Source organism: Chaetura pelagica, unplaced genomic scaffold (genome assembly GCF_000747805.2).
Source record: "Chaetura pelagica isolate M959 unplaced genomic scaffold, ChaPel_1.0 scaffold222, whole genome shotgun sequence".
NCBI lineage: Eukaryota > Metazoa > Chordata > Aves > Apodiformes > Apodidae > Chaetura > Chaetura pelagica.
The window spans coordinates 1,321,760-1,343,350 of record NW_009952711.1 but is presented as its reverse complement, the minus strand read 5'-3'; the positions used below and the strand labels follow the sequence as shown (position 1 = coordinate 1,343,350).

The following is a 21,591-nucleotide window of genomic DNA, read 5'->3' as shown; positions in this document are numbered from 1 at the left end:
GGGAAGGTTCCAAACCCCCTTCCTGACAGGAGCCCGTGCGGGCTGTTCCGGGAATGCAGCGGTGCGGCCGGGCTCTCCCATTGCCTCCTGGCCGCCTTCTGCCCGGTGGGATTCGCGGGCCCCGAGCTGTTCCGGGCCGCAGCCGTTATCCCTCTCGCCCCCCGGGAGCGGCGCCTCTTGTGCGGCCTCTCGGCAGGGCCTGTGCGGGGCTCAGCCCCGGGGAGGCCCCGCTGAAACGGGGAGGAACTGTCAACAGTTAATCATGGCACATGACTTCGGGGTCAGAATGGATCTATTTTGCTCATCCCGATTCTCTGCTGCTGCTACAGACGTTCAGCTTAAGTATCATGTGCCAAGGGCTACTCTGGAATGTGAATCCTGACTGTGGGAGCTGCCGTGAGGGCAGTTACACTGCTGTAAATCCCACCTTTGTGCCTCAAATAAATGGCTTGCTGTGGTGAACACTGCCTGCCTGCTGCAGTGATCTGGTCCATGTTGGGGTTTTTTTAGAGTAATTTATTTAGAAGGATTTATGGATTCTAGCTTCAATTACTTCTCCCACAGCATTTGTGGCTGTACATGAGAGTTCTGTTGTATTTCTTAGCGCCAACACGGTTTGTCCCTTTTGCCACCCAGCAGGTCCGTAAAGGCAGGGGTAAAGAACACAAATTGGACAGGAAAGGAACACAAATTGTCAAATATAATCATAGACTATGCTGAGTTGGAAGGGACCCAATCAGGATTATAGAGTTCAACTCCTGTCCCTGTGTAGGGCACCCCAAGAATCACACCATGTGCCTGAGAGCTGCAGACAGATTGTGTCCATGGCTGTGGTGGGAATGAAGCAGTGTTCATCTGTTTGCACTTAGAAGTTTTCTGACTCTTTGAGTCACAAAAGCATGAAAAATCTTAGAGAGGAGGACAAGACTGGGAGGCTGAGGTCTTTCTGCACTTATCAGCACTGATATGATAGGGGATTTTGTCCCTGGTGCTCATCTAGGCAAGAGCTTCAGCTGACATATCATCCCAGTGCTGAAGCTTAATGCCATTTTGGAATATTCAGATGTTAGAAAGTGTGAGTCCTTGGCTGTGCTGTGTAGACTTATTGCTATGGTGAATTCTGTCTTTAGCATGCATTTCATTTATTCTTTTTAAAAACTGTTAGACACTCAGAAGGCAACACTACAAAACTGGCAGGTATAAAAGGTGGAAGAATAAAATCCACGACAGTTGGACTGGAAGAAGTGGCACTAATGCCAAGTAGTTTTGGAAACATTACCTAAGATACTGTCCACCCAGCTGTTGGTGAAAGTGTTTGCTTTTTCACTTTGCTTTCCATGAATCTTAATCCTCAGCATATCATCTACTTAGAATTACTAGGACCTCATTTCAAAAGTGAGGTAGGTAAGGACTCAGGTGTTGGTGCAATAACGTCCCTTCACCCCAGGCAAGGCAGGACAGCGTGGCACCCTGTAAGGCCTCCCTGTCCTGGCTTTACCTCCTGCTAAGAATATCAACATGAGCTGCCAGTGCACAGAGTGCTTGGGAGCAGCTTGTCAAGGCGTTAGTTGCTCTTGTTTCACTTGGATTTTTATACCAGTTCAAGATAGGAAATTTAAAGCTGCAATATTAACTTCTAAAAATCCTGTTGGTGTGGTAAAATGGCATCTCTGTGTTTTCTATTCTTGCAGGTTTCTCGATTGCTAGGTGCTTTCAAAAACCAAAAACAGGTGACCAGAAGTTTTAGTAGTGCTGTGAGTATAATAGTTCCATTTTTTTCTTTTAAGAAGTTTCTCTAGAAAGGGATTCAGAAATTTCTAAGATGGCCGTTGTTATTTTTAATTGCAACGGCCTCAATAACTGGACATACATGCTCTTAATACCATGGTGGATGTATATTGGTTAATTGCTGTCTTTGCAGATTAAAGCCTAAGTGCTGATAAAAAAGGCTGTAGCAAAAGACAGAAGTGGCATGAAAACTTCTCACAAAATACGGACACAAACCAGTCTTGTGGAACTTATCTGGAAATGGGCAAATATTGGGCCCAGCAGAAAAATTGTTGAGAAACTTCTCATTCTATTTTGCAGACTTTCTTCTAAGCGCTAGATTTACTTTATTGCTGCTTTTAGAATACCTTACATCTGAAGTTCTGCCTTTCTAAAGCCTTCTTTAAAGTATTTTTAAAGTATATTATATTATATTATATTTTTAGATTTAAAGTATATTATATTTTAAAAGTATATTATATTTATATTATATTTAAAGTATTTTTTGATTGTGTACTTCCTTGTAAATGTTTTACCTTCTTCATGTGTATGGGTTTGAAGTGCCCATAGGCCTTTTTTTCAGCCTTGAAAAGTGCTCTGGCAGAAGCAGGGCTCAGCACCACTGCATATACCCTTAAGGAGGACTTAATTTTAAAGTGGAATTGTGGCTTTTAATTATAAGTTGGGTAGAACCAGCTAGAAAAGAAACTGAAGGGTGGCTCCTATCTTATACAGTGTCAGGTTCAGAAGTTGAGGCACCTGTGGTTGTGTTTACACCACAACTGTGGCTCAGGTGGAGTCCTGCTGTGCTGTGACAGCACAAAACAGACCTGGAGGCATTCCATTACTGCTCAACAGCAGTGTTCTGTCACCTGAAGCTCTGCTTCTTTTGTTGTGCACAGTGAATTTCGTTGGCTCAAACAAATTTAAAAATCAGTAAATAGATATATACAGTCTAAATATTTTATGTGGAGAGCAAAACGTATCTTGTGAGTTGATTCTAATTGGGATTTTGCAAATAATGCTGTGTCTGACCTGCCTTTCTTGTAGGCAATAGTGAGCCTTAACAAAGCCACTGGCATGCTTCAATAAATAAATAAATAAATAAATGAAAGAGCTGGGGCATGTTTGATTAGAATAGTGTGCATAATTGGTTTTTTTAATCAAAGCAGATTACTTTCTTCCCCTTTTATTCAGGCAGCCTGGGCTGTGCAATGTATTTCATCTGATGATAATAAAAGAAAGACTAAGAACATTATGGGAGGAAAATAACTTGGTATTATTAAAAATGGGTCTGAGGTTTTTAGGAAGTCACTTAAGTTTACATGTAAGTTCAGGTGAATGGAGTTTTTAATAAATTTAATCTTTTCTAGCATGTATCAGTACTATGCAACAAGTTTATGATATTGGAGACATAAAGGTAGGTCATATTATCTCCTCTACAAATTTCAAGAAGCAAGCATGCTGAGATCTTTCATTTCAAGGACCATTGAGCATGAACCTGCCTTTCAGGTTAACCTTCTGTGTTTTGAAACAGGAATAGATATTAGACAGATTTTTAAACAACACTCTCAAAAATATTTGCACAGTCCCTTTGAAAGGAAGTTAGTCCTTCCTGCTTCTGTCCACTACTATTGTTCTTCATAGTGAACAAATAGTAACTGAACACTGATTTTCTGGTAGTTACTTGGTTCCTACAACACCTGAGAATGTTTTCTATGTAGAAAACAAGCATTTATTTGTTGTACTACTGATATTTTTCTACCTAGGTACAAACAGTAACTTTAATCCCAGGAGATGGCATTGGACCTGAGATTTCTGCTGCTGTTGTGAAGATCTTTGATGCTGCCAAAGTAAGTCAGATTTGTCTTGCTGTAAGCATTGCAAGTTTAACTACAGCAAGTATTAACTAGGCATATTAAAAATATTTTATCTTCAACTTCCAAAAGATCAAGTCATGTTTAAGCTATTCAAACTTGCAGATAGTAGAAAGAGTTTGAAGCTTCAGCTTATAAAAGATAGGATTGCAATATCAAGGCAGGATTTGAAACTGGTTAGATGGCAGAGGAGTAGAGAGTTGAGAGCAAATGTTGTGTTTCATTTTTGGAAATAGGAGCTCAGTATATCATGTGAAATCACCTTGTTGGTGTCACAGGCTGGAGCAACTGATGGAAGGTCTTTCATTGTGACTTCAAGTGCAGACAAGAAGAGTGTGTAAAAGGCCTGGCTTATTTGTGGAGATCAAACTGCTGCACTGCCAAACGCATTCACTTAAATGATACAAAAACTAAATATATCCAAGAACTGTTTTACTGTCTTGTTTCCTTGAAAGGAAATAGAGCTCTTGAGGAAAGATGCCTGTTAAATTGTTCCACATCAGTAACAGCACCAAGGTGTTTTCCCACTGTAATACAACTTTCCAACTTAGATTTGAAAAACGTGAAGTTCTCTTCAATTATATAGGAAAACCTTAGAATAGTTTTGTTTGTTTCTGGGGAGTCAAGCAGGAGGTGTGGAGGCATAAAACCTAAGTTTGTGTGTGACTGCATGTTTGCAGTATTGAATCAGATGTTTGTTCTAAGGAGGATTTTCTAGTATGTTACACTTAGATTGATTCTGTTTGTTTATGAAGCTCCTTCCTGATGAAAGGGATGAGTAGGAGCCTGTCCCATTAGAAGATTTTTGCTGTGAATGCAAATTCAGGAAGCAATATGGAGTACTTGCAAATTTTCAGTTAGATAACAGATATGTATCTGTGTTGTCTTCCAGGCAGTATGGATGATGAGCTCTCAAGGAATTCAGTCTTCAAATGTGTTGTCTGTTGTATACAAAGAACTAAACAGCTTTAAGAGCTTGAAAGAAGCAGTGATTATATTGTAATGCTAATGATTTCTGTATATGTGACAACTCAGGAGGCATCTTATGGTATTCATGTTTATGATGATGTTGCTCAAATTATTTTCTTTTCACTTAATTACATTTTAAGAAAACATTTGATTTTAAACATCTCATGCCTGCTCTCAGTCACCAGAGATCAATTGTTTAGGAAGGTCTGATCAAAATTTCTTGTGCACCTTTTTGTGAAAGGGAAGATAAAGCTTGAAAGAAAAAAGTGATGACATCTAAGTTAACATAGATTAAATGTGTTTAGGCTCCTATTCAGTGGGAAGAGAGGAATGTTACAGCTATCCAGGGACCAGGAGGGAAGTGGATGATACCTCCAGATGCCAAAGAATCCATGGATAAAAACAAAATGGGATTAAAAGGTACTTTAGGGGTTAATACAAAGATACTACACACTGTTGTTCTTAGTGTGAGTCTGATTTAGAGCCAAAGTCCTTCATCTGTAGCACAATAAAATGGCTAATTACAGGGGACAGCCTGTCAAGTAGTCTTCTGTAATCTTTAATCAGTACTTCCTTTCAAAGCCATAACTTCCATAGATATTCTAGGAATTATGTTAAAGGCAGGTATTATTACAGACCAACCTTTGGACTCTATGGAGAATGCCTTTCTAGTCCAGTTGATATTCAATAGTACGTGCTAACTATATTGCTAGTATTAGCTTTTAAATGTTGTTTTTAGTGAAAACCTTTTGTAAAAACTCCTATTCCATCTAAGGGTCACAGCTGGGCCTGTATCACTGTGTAGCACACTTGATAGCACAGAATTCCCAGGGCATTTCAGCCTAAGGGCTGAATAGGAATCTGGAGATCCTCTAAGGTGAAACTCTAGGTAAAGTGGTTCTCTTACACAGGATCTCCTAAAATTCATGGAGGGGTTTATCTTCTCTGTCATTCTTGTGGGTTTTTAAATTTTTTTCCCCCCATTGTTTTCCTGCCTGTTTTGCAGGGCCTCTGAAGACTCCCATTGCTGCAGGGCACCCCTCCATGAATCTGCTGCTGCGTAAAACCTTCGACCTCTACGCGAACGTGCGCCCGTGCGTGTCGATCGAAGGCTACAAGACCCCCTACACAGACGTGAACATCGTCACCATCCGGGAGAACACGGAAGGGGAATACAGTGGGATTGAGCACGTGGTATGTCCCTGGAAGTGGTGTGTTTGTGCTGGGTTTCCTGGAATGGTAGCTTGCCCATCTCAAGAGGCCTCTAGTACTAAGGGGTTGGGTGGTGGTAGTTTTCTACGCATTAAAAAGTTACTTTATTATCACAGAGTCACAGAATTATTGAGGCTGGAAAAGCCCTCAGATCATCAAGTCCAGCCTATGACCTGACACCACCACATCAGCTAGACTACGGCACTATGGCACTCAGTGTCTTTCCTTAAACACCTCCAGGGATGGTGACTCCACCACTTCCCTGGGCAGTCCATTTGAATGTCTAATCACCTTCCTAATATCCAATGCAAACTTCCCCTGGCGCAGCTTCAGGCCATGCCCTCTGTCACTGGTTGCCTGTGAGAAAAGCCCAACCCCCACCTAACTACAACCTCCCTTCAGGTAGTTGTAGAGAGTGGTAAGGTCCCCTCTGAGTCTCTTTTCCATCTTAACAACCCCTTCTCCTGCAGTCTCTCCTCAAAAGACTTTCCCTCTAGTCCTCTCACTAACCTGGTTGCTCTATTAAGCAATGCATTGCCACGACTGCCTGACTCAGAGTTGTACTACTTTGTTCCAGTCATACTAGTCATATAGACTTGGAAAATGAGCTTACACTTCTACCAATGCAACTATTGTCTTTCAGATTGTTGAAGGTGTTGTGCAGAGCATCAAGCTGATCACAGAGGAAGCGAGCAAGCGGATTGCAGAGTTTGCTTTTGAGTATGCCAGAAACAACCAGAGAAGCAACGTTACTGCTGTGCACAAGGCAAATATTATGTATGTTGACACTTCTTTTGGAGAAGAACAACAAATAGTAATGGGCATTTAATCACAAGTAACTTTTGAAATCATCCTCAAGCATGTAAATTGTGTGGATGCTTGTGGGAGTAAGTAAAATGGGCAATACTGACCAATACTGACCAATTACTGATAGGGCTGTCATAATTACATACTAGTGTTTTTATTGGCAAGTTTGTAATAATCCTGTGGTTCTCCTTAAAAAGCTCTTATTTTAAAAATAGTCTTAAACAGGAAAATGAATTGTAAAAGGGAGGATGAAAATGGCTAGCTTCTTTTACATCTTCCAAGCTACCTAGTACTGAGCTGAGTCAAAACACGTGGCATTATGTGACACCACCTTTACACACTCAACAAGCCTGAGAATTAATGTATGTCTGGTAAACTACTGAAACAAACATATTCTAGGAGAAAATGTGAAAGGCATAACTGCTCTGACTGTAATATATTAAAAATATTATTTATATTTAACATGAGGGATAACTGGTCTTAAGTTACTGCACTCTAATATTTTTATGTAATCCTGTTGCATGCAGTTTTCTTTATCTTCAGTATTGCTTACTTACATAACTGCAATATCCTCGTGCTTATTTAATTGCAGGAGAATGTCTGATGGGCTTTTCTTGAGAAAATGCAGGGAGGCAGCAGAAAACTGTAAAGATATTAAATTTAATGAAATGTATCTGGATACAGTGTGTCTGAATGTGAGTATTTCTGTGGTTTAATTGTGGTTATTTTTTAATTTAAATTCTTAACCATAATGAAAATATACTTCTTTCTAGATGGTTCAAGACCCATCACAATTTGATGTGCTTGTTATGCCAAACTTGTATGGTGACATCCTCAGGTATGGAAGTCTTAATTCAAACTAACCCAACATGTAAAATACTGTTCCTTTCCAGACAGCTTTTCAGGTTATATGCCAGCCAGATGGGTGATGATTTTATGCATCCAAGAGTTTAAAACTTTATAAATCAGGCTTTAATTGGGAGGAAAGGATGGTATTATTAAATTATTAATATATTGTTGGGAGGGACTATATATAGAGAATGTGCTTCTTATTGGAAAAAAAAAAATGGGGCAGAAATTTCTCCCAATATGTGAAGAATTTAACAGCTTAAATTGTAATAACGAATGCTTAGTTAGATATTGGAGAAAAACTTCCTGACCTTAAGCACTAAAACAGATGGTTTAAGATGACTGTGGGGCCATGATGTTTACAGCAAGCTAACCACACAGTTCAATGATTCTGTACAGACACTGAAGAAAAAAATTATGTGACCTGAATATCCTTCCAGCTCCTGCTTTATGTTTGTCCTTTCCTTCAAATAAAATTTCATATTTGAATAACATTAATCCTGGAGGTACCCGATGTCTTGAAATCCATAAGCATCCATTTTCCATTCTCTAAAATGTTTAGGTTGAGTGTAAACTCAATTAAATACTGCATGTAAAATTAAGTATCTTAATCTGAACTTCTAAGTGTATAACATAACATGGCTTCTTTTTGCATCACTGAGGAGAGACTGATAAAATAGCTGGAATCAGAAATTATTTAATAGTTCAATGATTATTTGCATCTTAGAATCCATCTCCTGGTTTTGTACAGATAATAAATGTAAAGGTGACTTACATATAAGAAGAAATGCTTGTTAAGCTGCTCTTAAAATGGCACTCCCTCCCTGATAAGGCTGGCTGTAACCTCTAAGGAAAGTCAGAGCCCTTGTTGCTTTCTGCTTTGGCAGAGGAGTCCACAGGGCCCTCACAGCAGCTGTTAGGCTGTTAACTAAAAGAAACCAAATCAGATGAGTCCCATCATCAGTACTATTTAAATTCACTTTACCTGGTTCAGTAGCCCAAATTTTAACACTGGGGAAGGTTTTACCCACAGAGGTTTTTTAAATGGTGAACACATGCCAAACAGGTTTTTTGGCCTGAACAGGTACAGAAGGAAATCTCTTATCTTGAAGCATTAAATGCCTACAGTGAGAAATGCAGACTGTAGTTTTTCCCCAGACTATGCAACTAAAGCTAATTGGTTTATTTTAGCTTGAACTTAAAATACTGTTCTGCAGGGTCACCCAGACTTTTCTGCTTGTTCATCCTTGATTAACTAAGTTGTAGGGAATAAAACAGTACACTAAAATAGCAAATTTTCAGGAGCTTTGTTTACCAGTGTGTTCAGCTTTGAGGGTGGAGTATGGTGACTATAGTCAGAGTTGGTTTGTTCTTCCCCATGTTAATTTTGGAGAAAATCCAATGCAGATTGCTTAGGTCTGATGATCTGCTAGTGCCAGACCTGTGACTTGGGGGCTGCTCAGTAAAGAGGGGGAAAGCTGGTCTGGGGTTACCTGGAACATGTTCCTTAAGCTACATGCAATAAACTGCTAGTAACTCATCTTCCCAAGCAAAATTCTTTCACATTTTTTAGAAGGACGTGACATATGAAAAGTAGTTCTGTGGCCTCTTCAGAGGAAATAAGACTTCTGGATGCTTTCAGGGAACTGTACATTACCATTTTTGCTACTTTTTGAGACTTGCACAGGTATTTCATACATTGAGTACCCTTTGTTGTGCCTATGTCTTAATCAGCTTTATTGTAATATTTGGAATTTCATGTTCACTTTATTAAATTGTCTCCTGCTAGTAATTCTACACATTTTCAAATGCTCCAATCTAGTACAAGTGGCAAGCAACAGCTGTTCTTTCCCAATATTATTCTCAGATAGTGTGGATATATAAAATAAGTTACTGTTGTAATAAAAAGAGAAACAAGAATATTTTAATATCTTGCAGAGAGGCAACTGTAGATAGAAAAACTTGTGAGGTTTTCTTTTTGGGTTTGTTTTTTTCAGTGACTTGTGTGCTGGACTGATTGGGGGTCTTGGAGTAACACCAAGTGGAAATATTGGTGCTAATGGAGTTGCAATTTTTGAATCGGTGAGTCTTCTTATGCAAGGTTTAGTAGGAATCATTACTTTGTAACCTGAAACTCTTCAATGAGGCTGTCATTGAACCAAGTTCTCCTTAGAACTATTTTTAGTGTGAAGATGCTGAAGCTTTACCCAGAGGGAATAGTTAAAGGATGTATTACTCATAGTTTTTTGCGTGTCCTTTTACTGACACTTTGTTTTTCCTCTTTTTTGCAAGATAAATACCCTCTGGGAAACAGAACTTGAGGGGCACAACTGGGAGATATTAGGTGACCTAGTTCCCCCTTCCTGATGCCTTTGAACAGAATTGTTCTGGGCTTTCCTATCTCTTTTCCACTATCTGTATCACAGTGAAAAGAAGTCCTGTTTTAAAATGCAAATCTTATTTTAACACGCTTGTGCCTGTTTCAGGTTGCTTGCATATGTTTGAATTGCCTAGGACATTTTAATCAGCATACTGACATCCTAACAGATGGGTTCTTTTATTTCTAGGTTCATGGGACAGCACCAGACATTGCAGGAAAAGACATGGCAAATCCAACTGCCCTTCTCCTGAGCGCTGTGATGATGCTGCGTCACATGGGACTCCACAATTATGCCACAAAAATTGAGACAGCTTGCTTTGATACCATTAAAGATGGAAAGGTAATATGGGGGGGTGAAAATAAATGCAGTGAGCTAAACTCCTATTCTGTCACAGCAGACATGAACAGCAGAACAGTGGCTGTAGCCTGCTGGCTTGATGTATGAGCAGTGCTGCTGTCCTCTGATAATTATCATCTTTGGTGGTATTAAATCTGCCCAGCTCAGTAGCTCAGTTACAGCCTGTAACATTCCTTATGGCTCAGTAATGCTCATTCTACATGTCCACAGCTCTGTTAACTCTAAAACCCACTTCTAGAGGTCTGCTTTTCATGAAGGGAATTAGAGGCTTAAGTAACTAGTGGTATTTCACTTGTGAAGTTTACCCTTTACCCTGCATACAAAGCATATATATTTAAATCTGGATCCTGAAGTGAAGGACACTCATTTGCCTTTCACAGGCTTAATAATCCACTTCATTTATAGGATGTCATGTCCTGACTGTAATACATCTGTGCCTGTTTTTTCAGGTTAATTATTTTCTTTTTTTCCTCTTAACTGCTATCACTCCTTTTTGGACAGATTTTATCCAGTATTTACTTTTTCCCTTAGAATTGTATGTGATTCTCCTTTGGCAGTAAGTGTCTCCAGATTTGAGACTCAAATTCTGGGGGGGCTTATCCTCTGAAACCTGACTTGAATTTGTGCCCTTAACATTACTGGTTCACTCATCTACCTTGATGCCCACCTTTTCTAAACAAAGCTGGAAAGATCCTGAAGGTTGCAGTAAAGAGGATTAGCAGTTAGCCATGCTGGTTCAGTTATCTTGGGCAGGAGCATAAGCAGCTGCTTTGTAATTATCAAGTAACGAGCATTCTTAAACAAAAATTGTCATCATTTCATCAGTGGTCTGTTTGCAGCTTACTGTGCATAGGAGCCAGTTTAAAAAAATCTAAACTTACAAGTGAATAAAGAGGTGCTCCTGTAAAGTTCCCATTTACTGCTCTGGAAATGAAACCCTCCATCTGCAGGTCAGTAATTCTATGGAAGATAACAGTGCAACTTTTGTGACATGGCTACTTGTTTACTAGTTACTTACAATGTTATCATGACATGCTCAAAACTGAGAGAAACTTTTTAAATTGAAAAAAGCATAATGCAAATGACAAAATCCTAAAATAGTAACCCTGATTGCCTCCCACGCTTGCTATTTCTCCTTTTCCTCCCTCCCCCCAGCCCTTTGATTAAGGTATCTGGGTGTAGTAAATTGGGGAAAACTAAATTAGCTCCTAGACTGCTTTAATCTAGCCAGGATGAACAAGCAGTGTTGTCCAGTTTTTGGGTTTTTTGTGATTTTACTGTCTTCATGCTGCCAGACAGATGCTGAACTTGATGAAGTTTCTTTTAACTCTGCATTTTTCCATCCCTTAACTAAACTCAGCAAACTTAAAGGACTGCTAACATGGAGCATTAAGACCTGTGTGTGCTTCTTCTGTGGGGACAACCTTAGTGAATTACTCCATTAGTTGCCTTTGTGCTGAGCCTTCATAGAGGAATTTTACTTCCAAAGGACAAACTTCTTTTTGGAGATTTAAATACGTGGCAACTAATTACACCATTATATGGCCAACAGACTTTACAGAGAGCTCTGGCCAAATGCACTTTCTTCCTGGAATTAAGACAAAACCATGTTCAAATCTGATAAGATACTTGAGGATACTCTGGTTTTCTCTATCTGCTTCAGCCTGCACAGTCCTTACTGATGAAGGCTAGATGGGATGCGGAAAAACTCCAAATTGATTTATTCCTTCTCACCCATAGTTGGTATTCCTACATCAGATATAACATACAGAATTGTGCAAAGACTACTCATCAAACACTTTATAGTAAGGTTATTCTTGTTCTCTTTCAGGTCTTGACAAAAGACTTGGGAGGCAATGCCAAGTGCTCAGAGTTCACAGAGGAGATCTGCCGCCGGGTACGGGATTCGGACTGAACCTGCTCTCCCTGCTTGGAACAACTCCAAAGGGACACATCACTCCAAGTACATTCTGTGTAACCTGATATCCATATGCAAAGAGTTTGCTTGTCTCTGAAGACAGCCAACTTTTTTTATTTAGGGCCTCTCCATCAATAAATTCAGTCCGTGTGGCTACAAAATGATGCTTGTGCCTGCTTTCAGTAGACTTGAAATGCTTTTGTCTTATTTATTTATTTCTATCTGGTGAACATTTTTATGTAAGTGAATTCTTTTGTTGTCACTGTAACTGTCTACCATTTTCCATTGCAACTAGAGGTTTTTACTTTCCACAGAGAAAAATTATGCAAATAAACCAGTAACAGAATTAGTGACATTTAAAAAAGCACCTTAATGGTTAAAACCTACTTTAGTGATCTTACTGAAATTCAAAAGGTAGATTTTCATCCTAAGAGTAGCACAAGAGGACCTTCATCAACAGAAACGGGTATAAAATAACTTAAAATAGCAATTTCTTGTTAAAAGCAATGAAAATAACACTTTACATACTCTGGTGATTCAAATAGAGCCTTGCCCTCCAAGGGCAAGAATGAAGAAATACAAAAATCTAGATATTTAATCTATCTGTGTATTTTTTTAAAAGCCCACAACCATTAATCAGCAAGGGATGAGAAATAATGTTTAAGTAAATTTATTTTTCAAATCTATATACCAAAATAATTCCTCAAAGTTTTCCTCTCTGAAACAGACTTTACAAGAGTACTAATGAGAGTAAATTGCACAAAATTACTTCTACCATATATTGTGAGGGGAAAGTACTAACTTTGCAAATTTATACTAAATATTTCATGACTTCTGCTAGAATGCTTTTTGTGCTGTACTTTTGTACACAGTCTGTTCAGCCTTTCTTGATGTATTGACTAGTAATTTTATTCTAGAAACTCTGAATGTAAGCAACTAGTCCTAACTGATTCAAGACAGATTGAAGGTTTGGCTCTGGTGCCTATGTTCCAGAAATACATTTCATCCCTATTCAAGGAAATCTGAGACTACTTTTTCCCTTCTTACTAAGCCTAATGGGTGCAAAAGCAACTCTTTCTCTCCCATCTTCATCACATGCAGATAGTCAGGAGTCATTCTGATCTGTATGTCTTAAGGTATCCTTCCATTAGTACACCTTACAAGAAAATGTGTATTTTTAAATTCATGACTATAGCACAGGATTAGCCCTACTGCCAGAACCAGGCTTCTTAAAGCTTAATTCTATTAATAGATATTACTCCACTTAGTTATGTTCTACTAAGACTGTCTAGGCTGGTTGTTTCAGAAATTAAATCAATGTTGAGTAATAACTTCTGGTGTCACTCTATGAAGTAAGCATGCCAGCTTTTTTAAGACAGTCTAACAACATGTTGGAGAAGGGACAATGAGCATTATTCCTTGTGCATTTGGCCTTTGGTGAATAGGGCAGTATTTCTGTGTTCCACAAGCTCCTGCTTCCTTGTTTCCTTCAGATTAATACTGTCAAAAAACTCCTGGATTATTATTACGCACAAAATGGGGAAAATAAACTTTTCCAAGTCCTAATGCTTCTCTTGTTTTTGTAATCCTAGGCTGCTACCTTTTCTTATGTGTTGAGCTGATCATTGGTACTCCCAACAATATAAGATGATTAAGACTGGTAATGGAATTTTCATGGATACAATATCCTGTTCTGCATGATTGTTTTCATCAAGAGCAGTGGCTGGAGCCTGCCTGCTTGTGCTAGAAATTGTAACCCTTTGCCAAAGATAACTAACTAACAGCAAATCCTTTATACAACTTTCTGTCAAGTATGTTCTTCACATAATATATTTTATATGGGGAAGAAGAAACGCAGCTCAGATTTGTCAGGACCATTATAATGTAAATATGGAAACATGCAGAGATGCTTTGACAAACATTTCTAAACTCTTGCTTAAAAAAAGTGCTGTGAAAAATTTTAAAGTTTCTGCTCTAAAGCACTGGAATGTGAAAGCACCTGTATTTCCTATTTTCTGTCTTTGGGGAGTTATTCCCCCAACTAATTGTTTTTAGGAGAAATAGTAATACTTATTTCTACATGGATTTAACAAGTGATGAACTGCTGTTTTCACAAAAGTCTGAACTCTAGCCACTGTAACAACAGAAGAGGAATGTCTTCATGTTCTGAAACGATGTGTTAGTAAACTAAGAGAAACTGCTCTGTGGAAGGGAAAAAAAACCAGGCCTTTTGATTTTTTAATTTTTTAATTGCTACCTTTATCACTGGAGTGGTTTAACATTTTCAGTAAGCAGTGCTGCTAATTACTGATCTACAAAATGTATTATGAGCTACAGGGAGCATTCCGTAGAACAAAGAAAAAAGAAAGAAAATTCACTATAGAAAAAAATCTTTGTCTGTCAGTCTAGAGGAATCATTTATACAGTATAAGGATGTTTTTAATCATTACTTAAGTAATAAAGTAAAAACCAGTATTAGAAAATGGACACACTGTGTAGATGTTTCTGTAAAAAGAGGACAAATGATGAGGTGAGTATCAGGAACAACTACATGGCAGTTTTCTAGTGGTTCAGTTCAATAGACTACAAAACCAAAACAAGCATAAATCTTTGTTAATGCTTTTGTTTAGGAAATACTTTCTTTAGCTCACAGATCTTAATGCTTGGATGGAAGACTTCTTATTCTTCATAGAAGGAGTCTACTTCATGTCTGTATTTCTCCAGCACAGTGAGCCGTTTTAACTTCATTGTCGGACCTTGAAAGAGGGAGTTAGTCACAACAGCAGAAATACAAACAAAAAACTCCTGCTCAGTTTGAGCTGTGGTTCCTAAGACTGTCTGTTGAAGAGCTTGTTCTAAAGAACATCTCCCGCCCTAAGTGTAGATACCTGCTAAAAGTGAGAAGCAAGCATGGTGTGTAAGGCTGCCTCCACATAAGTGTGAAGACTTCAAAGGAGCTCAAATAAGAGAGATGACTGCCTACTACTTTTTTTCATTCAAATGAATTAAAAGGATGATGTTTTTGAAAGCTTTTAAACAGTTCCCTGTTTATTCAGGGTCTGATAATCTGTTTGGGACACTGCTGTCAGGTTTTCAGTCTTGCTCCTCTTAATTTATATGAGAAATTTTCAGTTTTACTTACTGGAAGTTATGAATATTGTAATGCACAAGGAACTGAACAGAACTGATGGTTTAATTGCCGAAAGCTATATGCAATTTAACTATAGAGCTGTACTTGTAAATAAGCACAGACTGATAGATATGTACCCAGCAATACCTCATTTTTTTGTATTCTAACACATTCTGCCTAATTCTTTTTCTCCTTTTCCTCTAGTGGCCGTACCCAGAATTTGCCACACAAAAATATTTCAGTACTCTTGACATCAGCAGCCTCTTTCCTGTGTGTATTAATTCAGGATAACTCAATAAATCTTACCTAGTTCTCCCCCAGAGATGGAAAAATCTCTTGGCAGGACTATCCATTTTTGAATACAATGAACCCTGTTAGTAGCATTCATGTTGACTTTGTTGATTCCCTCCTGAATGGCCTGGTAGATTGCCTGGTCTCTTGTAGCTACAATCTCTGACACTTTGGTGGCTTTACTGCCAGTCTTCTGGCAGAAGTCTCTTGCTTGCTCAGTGAGAATGTCAGTGGGATCAGATGTATCTGGGTCCAGCACACTCTAAAACATCAAATGAAGTAAATCATCAAATGCTGACACTTACAAGGCATTAAATGTTTCTCTGATCAGGTCCTCCCCTCAGCATCAACACCCAAACATTCTGTAAGGCTTAAAAAGCAGAAACACCTACAGATGATAGTGCTTTTCGTTCTACTTGGCTACCAAATGCAAATGTTTTTTGGCTTATATGCAGATGACATGAACAGACTTAAAACATGTCAATGAATTGGGCAATAAAGTCCATCTATAGACTGAATTTCTACCATATTTTCCCAATTACTCCACAGCTGCAGGGGAACTTTTAGCTCATAGTTTAATTGAATAACCATGGGGTAATGCAAATAGCATAAAACAAGCACTCTTTGAAGTTAAACTTCTTAAATTAGTATCTCTATTGTATTGTACCTGGAGACAGGGAGTGTCAGTCCTAGAGGTAAACAGCTTGAGATGTTTATATAAGTATGTAATACAGAACATGAAGTGCAATTGTTTTACAAAAAAGAGATTTCTCAATTGCAGCATATGCCACAGCCAAGCTACTAATTATTTTGTTCTACAGTTGTCCTTCTTGTGTTGTCTGAAAAGAATAAATTGTAAAGAGGTATTTCTCTTAGAAACTTTTTGCCCATAATAGAAACATTTGTTGCCTTTGCTCCTCTGTAAGAATAAAAGCTATTCTTGTGCTGTTACAGAAACTTCTCACTCTCAATGTTTCTTAATTAAAAGTTTGCATTTTAATTAAAAAATAGGTTTTATTATATGTATAGGAGAAACAGCAAGAAACATGTAGATGTTTAGCAGATAATGTACCTATAAAAGAAGGTAAGACCATCCGGATTTGTTCTGTAGTTGCTATCATTTCTTTCCCCCCCCACTAATGTACTCTCTTCTTGTTTGCTTAGGTGCAGGTATACATTTTCACTGAAATAAATATTAAAACTGGTGTACCTTTAGGGTCAGCAACATCGACAAAAACTTCTTTTTATCTCCAATCACCATAGCATTACTAACAACTGGGAGTTCTTTTTTAACAGCATCTTCAATTGGAATGGGAGGCACGTTTTCACCTCCAGCTGTAATAATCAAATCTAGGCAAAAAAAGAAAGGCTATTAGTTGAATTCAAACACACTCTGAACACCAGGTTGATATCTGGATCAACCCACTTTTCTTATTCTGACATAAAGAGTAACAGGTTTTTTTCAAATATAATGTTTTCAAAGGGAACAAAGCCTATTCATTACTTTCAAAAGAAAAAAGCTAGTACTTTTCAAATATGTGCTCAATTATCAGTTGTCCCTCAGTATAACATATTTCCCCAGACAATTTTTTACAAAATCTAGTTAGAGGTCAGTAATTCTCAGGGTACTGTTGTATAAACTAGAATTTTTCTGTGAGCAATCATCTCTTCCAAAGTAGCACTTGCATTTCACTCTCTATTTTGCTGTTTACAGCTCACCAAAAAGCAAGTTTTGGTGAGCTATCAACATGACTAAAACAAATTCTTAAGGCCACCAAGAGGGGTCAGACAAAAACAAGTTACTACTGTAGGAAGGCTCCATAAAAATTACACAGAAAGACATGGAAACAACATGGGGGGGAGAGGAGTGTGAGGAGGGACAATTAAAGACCTAAGAGAGGAATGTTGCAATGGAAGTAATGATTCCTGCTCTACTTTTGACAGGAGAGGAATACAACACCAGACTAGAATCTTAAGTGTTTTTCAGATTTGAAAACAATTGTAGTGATACCTTATTCTACTGGTAAAGAATGGTGCATTTTTATTTGAGTACATTCATTCTGAAGTGTAATACAGCTATTAAGCTGAATTATTCCAAATTCGAGTATTATCTAAGTAAATTTCAACTCTTTGCTGTGACTTCTAACTGTTCTCAAAGAATAGTCTTTGCAGCATTGCAAAACTGCAGACAAATGGTGCACCAGTCCCTTGTGTAATAAAGCAGCTGACTGCATGTATTAATTATCGTGCTGGTACCTAATTCCCTGTCAGTGATAAACTTGAATTTAGATGCACTCCAGGGAATACAGCACCTTTCAGCAGGTTTGGGCCTTACCATCCCTACTCCTCTACTGCCTCATGAGAACTATGACTAGAAATAACTTCCAGTCCATATGCAACCTTCTGGTATGGAACAGGCACACATCACATAACTAGAAAAATTCTTTCTCTCCCTGGTCAACACACTGCACAGATGTGAGGAAGCACAAGTAGTGTTTATAGAATCAGAGACTTCTATCAAACCACAGATACATTCCCAGGTTAGCTGTGCATCCAAACTTGCAAGAGGTCTTTTATTTTCCCCCTTTCATTCCCCCTTAGTTATTGCCTTAGTTCTGCCTTTGTCTTAGAGCCTCTACAAATGTCTGGCACTCAGTTTTTCATTGTGTGAGATGTTGGCTTTTTCCCAGCTGATCCAGTCAACTTTTAATAGTTCTAAAAACTTTTTCCACACTTCTACAAATACTCCCCCTGTATGGACTTCTCCAGCTGCATCTTTGTGCTTTGCAGCTAATAGGTCCTGAAACTTTTAAGACCCCCAGATCCAAAGGAAGAAGCCCTGTTTCAGTCACTAGAAGAAAGGCTTCTTTGCTACCTTCTATTAGATTTTACTTTATTTGGACCTGGATTTAAAACTTAATGAAAGCTGACAGACAGGTATTTTATCCCAGATAGCCTACCTGTCCTGCAATTTAGAGTTACTGTTATTAGTTCTGCAATCAAGGAAGATATAAATGAAACACAAATGCTATGACAGAATGGGACTAGGAGTTGCTAACTGCTATGCTCAAGGAAAATGAATCAGACAAGAAAGCAAGTTAAAACCAAAATAGCTGCATTTGGTGCAGGCTATTAATAGTATCTACTTCAGTCCTGACTCCTAACAGGACACTCTGTCATCCTATGACAAATTCACTGATCCATGTTCTCTCCCTACTGATTCATTGTATATGGTAAGACAACAGTTACTCAGTTTTTAAATCTTCTTCATTACATCTCAACTGTGACCAGTTCCACTCTCTGAATATCTATCAGAGAATCATTAAGGTTGGAAAAGACCTCTCAGATCAAGTCCAACCACCAACGCAACACCTCCGTGCCAACTGAACCACGCCCCGAAGTGCCACGTCCACATGTTTTTTGAACACCTCCAGGGATGGTGACTCCACCATCTCCCTAGGCAGCCTGTTCCAGTGCCTGACCACACTTTCAGTAAAGAAATTGTTGCTAATACCCAATCTGAACCTCTTCTGGCACAACTTGAGTCCATTTCCTCTCATCCTATCACAGGTTCTGTGGGACAAGACACCAATCCCCACCTCACTACAACCTTCTTTCAAGTAGTCAGAGAGAGCAATAAGGTCTCCTCTCAGCCAGCTGGATTTAACTGCATTCACTGCAGTTCTCTGGGCTTGGCTGTGATGGTGAGTGACAAAAAGCTTCCAGGTAAGCAATGAACAGCCTTGCCCACTTAAGCCTCCAAGCCATGTACTGTAGTAATACCTAGGTTTATGGCTTCAGCTTTGCTTCTGCTCTCAGGGTTCTACACTAGTCTCTGCAAACACATCACCTAAGGCACCCGAAGAACCTGGCTCTCACCCACAGCCACAACTTCTATATAACTGAGGGTTGTCTCTCCTTACTGTCTAAACATTCTAATGTGTAATTAAGACAATTTAGCAAGATTCAAAGGGAGACTGGAAAGCTTAATATAATATTAGAATCAATGAAGACACATGAAACCTGCCTTACTATTTTATATGACTAATTGTAATTAATTAAGTTCTAGGAGATTAAAAGCCTCACAGCAGGAACTGTATCATCTCCACCTATTACAGACTAGAGGGGAACCTTTCTTGAATAAGGCACATCATGGCTTCCTCATAGGGAAGTTTATCTTCCTATTGGGTCCTTGCTGCTCGCATAAGGGGAAAGACACTTTAGATGGGTCACAACTGACAGCTGATTGAACAGTTACCACAAACATAGAGCAAGATTTTGCTTATTACCTTTAATTCTTCCAGTGACATAGAGAAAGCCATCCTTGTCTAGTTTTCCTAAATCTCCAGAATGCAGCCACCCCTCCTCATCAAAGGCTTCTTTTGTTTTGTCTTCCATATTTAAATAACCCATGAAAACAGTCCTTCCCCAGAAACAGATTTCTCCATTGCCTTCCACATCTTCATCCACCAATTTCACCCTGCAGCCAGGTGCTGGTTTACCACAGCTATTGGAGAAGGGCATTAAAAATCACAAGGAGCACAGAAACATTAAATATAATATTGATCAGACATCTTAACATGCCAAATCTCTGAACTGATAAAAATACCAGTGACTGTAAATAACACCCTGCTGTAACTGCCTGAAAGTCACGTAGTATTAATTCACTAGGGCAGATATATTAGAGTATCCAATCACTTTTTGGCTATCTTGCCTTGTGCTTCCTGGCTTTCCCCCCCCCTCTCTGTATCTTCAGGCATAAAAACACTTTTATGTTTGAGGTCTTGCACTTGAAATGACCCTACCCCTTGGACCAAGACTCGGATCTATGTCAGATTTAGTCACTGTATTCTGCATATAACCCTGCAGAGCCACTTCCAGTGCTCTTGGGCTGGCATGCTATGGGGGCAATCTGTCTATCTCCTGACCTGGAAGTTATTCTGCTTCCCAAATTTACAACTGAGAGAAAATAAAATAAGCAGTAAGATCTTTGCTGAACTTAGAAAATACTCTTGTCACAGATACAATGAACATACCATAAAAAAAAAAAAAACCAAACCAAAATAACCAAACAATAAAATTACCTGTGCTGCCTGTAAATATAAGGCCCAGAGAGGCAATGTGGGCCTGTGGTCTCACTCATCCCATAGGCCTCATACAGGGTTATGTTCAGACCCAAGAAGAAATACAGTGTTTCTGTATTGAGAGGAGCAGCACCAGAAAAGTGCTTCTGACAGCAAGAAAACCCCAGCGCGTTCCGTACTTTTGCAAGCACTAAGTAGTCTGCTAACCTTGTCCAGAGCTGCTTTAAATCACTGCTGAACACAAAACACACAAGAGCAGGAGACAGCAAGTCAGAGCAACGTAGGAAATTTCCAAGACAAATTCAGACACAAATTTTCTTCAGAGATACATTTGCCATTTGATTTTCAGTGTTAACAGACATTACAACAGTAAGAGCAGGTTACATACTTCTCCTTTTTCCATCCATTCAGTTTCTTCCATTACACTTTCAACAGTCACCTGTGTTCAAGATCAGCCTACTCTAATTGATAACTACACCTCTCCTCTTGTATCATATTTGTTGTGTTGCCAGTCCAACTTTTAACTGTTTCCATTTAGAGACTCACTGATGCTACACAGTTTATTACAAGCAGGTGATACTTTCAGATGGATGGAAAACTCACTCATTACAATACATACCTCCTTGAGCAGTTTAGGTTTCTCTCTAAGCTAAGTGACATAGCCCAGGACAGCATTTTCTTCTTCATAAATCCTGACTGAGCAGAGGCATCCTTTAACTTCTCCATGATTTTCTCCCATACTCGAGGAACTCCCATGTGAGATGTTGGCTGCACTTCCTTTAGTGTGTCGATCAAGCTGCCCTGTTAGAATCATTCAATCATTTCAAACCGTTGCAAAAGGTCCACAGCAGTGATAGAGGTTTGGTTATGCAGCCTGCACCTTGCAATGCCAACATGTAGAACATTACTAAGCAGGTAGGATATAAAGAACTGCTGAACATGCTTCAGA

The 21,591-nt window shown here is 38.8% G+C and overlaps 2 protein-coding genes across 2 annotated transcripts in view; one reads left to right on the top strand and one right to left on the bottom strand.

The window, feature by feature from the left end:
- Positions 1-12,134, top strand: part of IDH3A (isocitrate dehydrogenase 3 (NAD+) alpha) — a 19,196-nt gene extending 7,062 nt beyond the window's left edge. The window contains exons 2-12 of the mRNA XM_009994508.1: positions 30-201; positions 1,692-1,754; positions 3,537-3,620; positions 4,919-5,033; positions 5,620-5,807; positions 6,469-6,602; positions 7,225-7,327; positions 7,406-7,470; positions 9,479-9,563; positions 10,049-10,201; positions 12,051-12,134. Coding sequence (XP_009992810.1) covers positions 30-201; positions 1,692-1,754; positions 3,537-3,620; positions 4,919-5,033; positions 5,620-5,807; positions 6,469-6,602; positions 7,225-7,327; positions 7,406-7,470; positions 9,479-9,563; positions 10,049-10,201; positions 12,051-12,134 — 1,246 coding nt within the window. The remainder of the gene's footprint in view (positions 1-29; positions 202-1,691; positions 1,755-3,536; positions 3,621-4,918; positions 5,034-5,619; positions 5,808-6,468; positions 6,603-7,224; positions 7,328-7,405; positions 7,471-9,478; positions 9,564-10,048; positions 10,202-12,050) is intronic.
- A 2,682-nt stretch (positions 12,135-14,816) lies between these two features.
- ACSBG1 (acyl-CoA synthetase bubblegum family member 1) overlaps positions 14,817-21,591 on the bottom strand; it is a 15,148-nt gene continuing 8,373 nt past the window's right edge. Inside the window, exons 6-11 of the mRNA XM_009994506.1 lie at positions 21,262-21,443; positions 20,643-20,876; positions 19,848-20,065; positions 16,769-16,908; positions 15,574-15,820; positions 14,817-14,893 (exon numbers count right to left, since the gene is read on the bottom strand). Coding sequence (XP_009992808.1) covers positions 14,817-14,893; positions 15,574-15,820; positions 16,769-16,908; positions 19,848-20,065; positions 20,643-20,876; positions 21,262-21,443 — 1,098 coding nt within the window. The remainder of the gene's footprint in view (positions 14,894-15,573; positions 15,821-16,768; positions 16,909-19,847; positions 20,066-20,642; positions 20,877-21,261; positions 21,444-21,591) is intronic.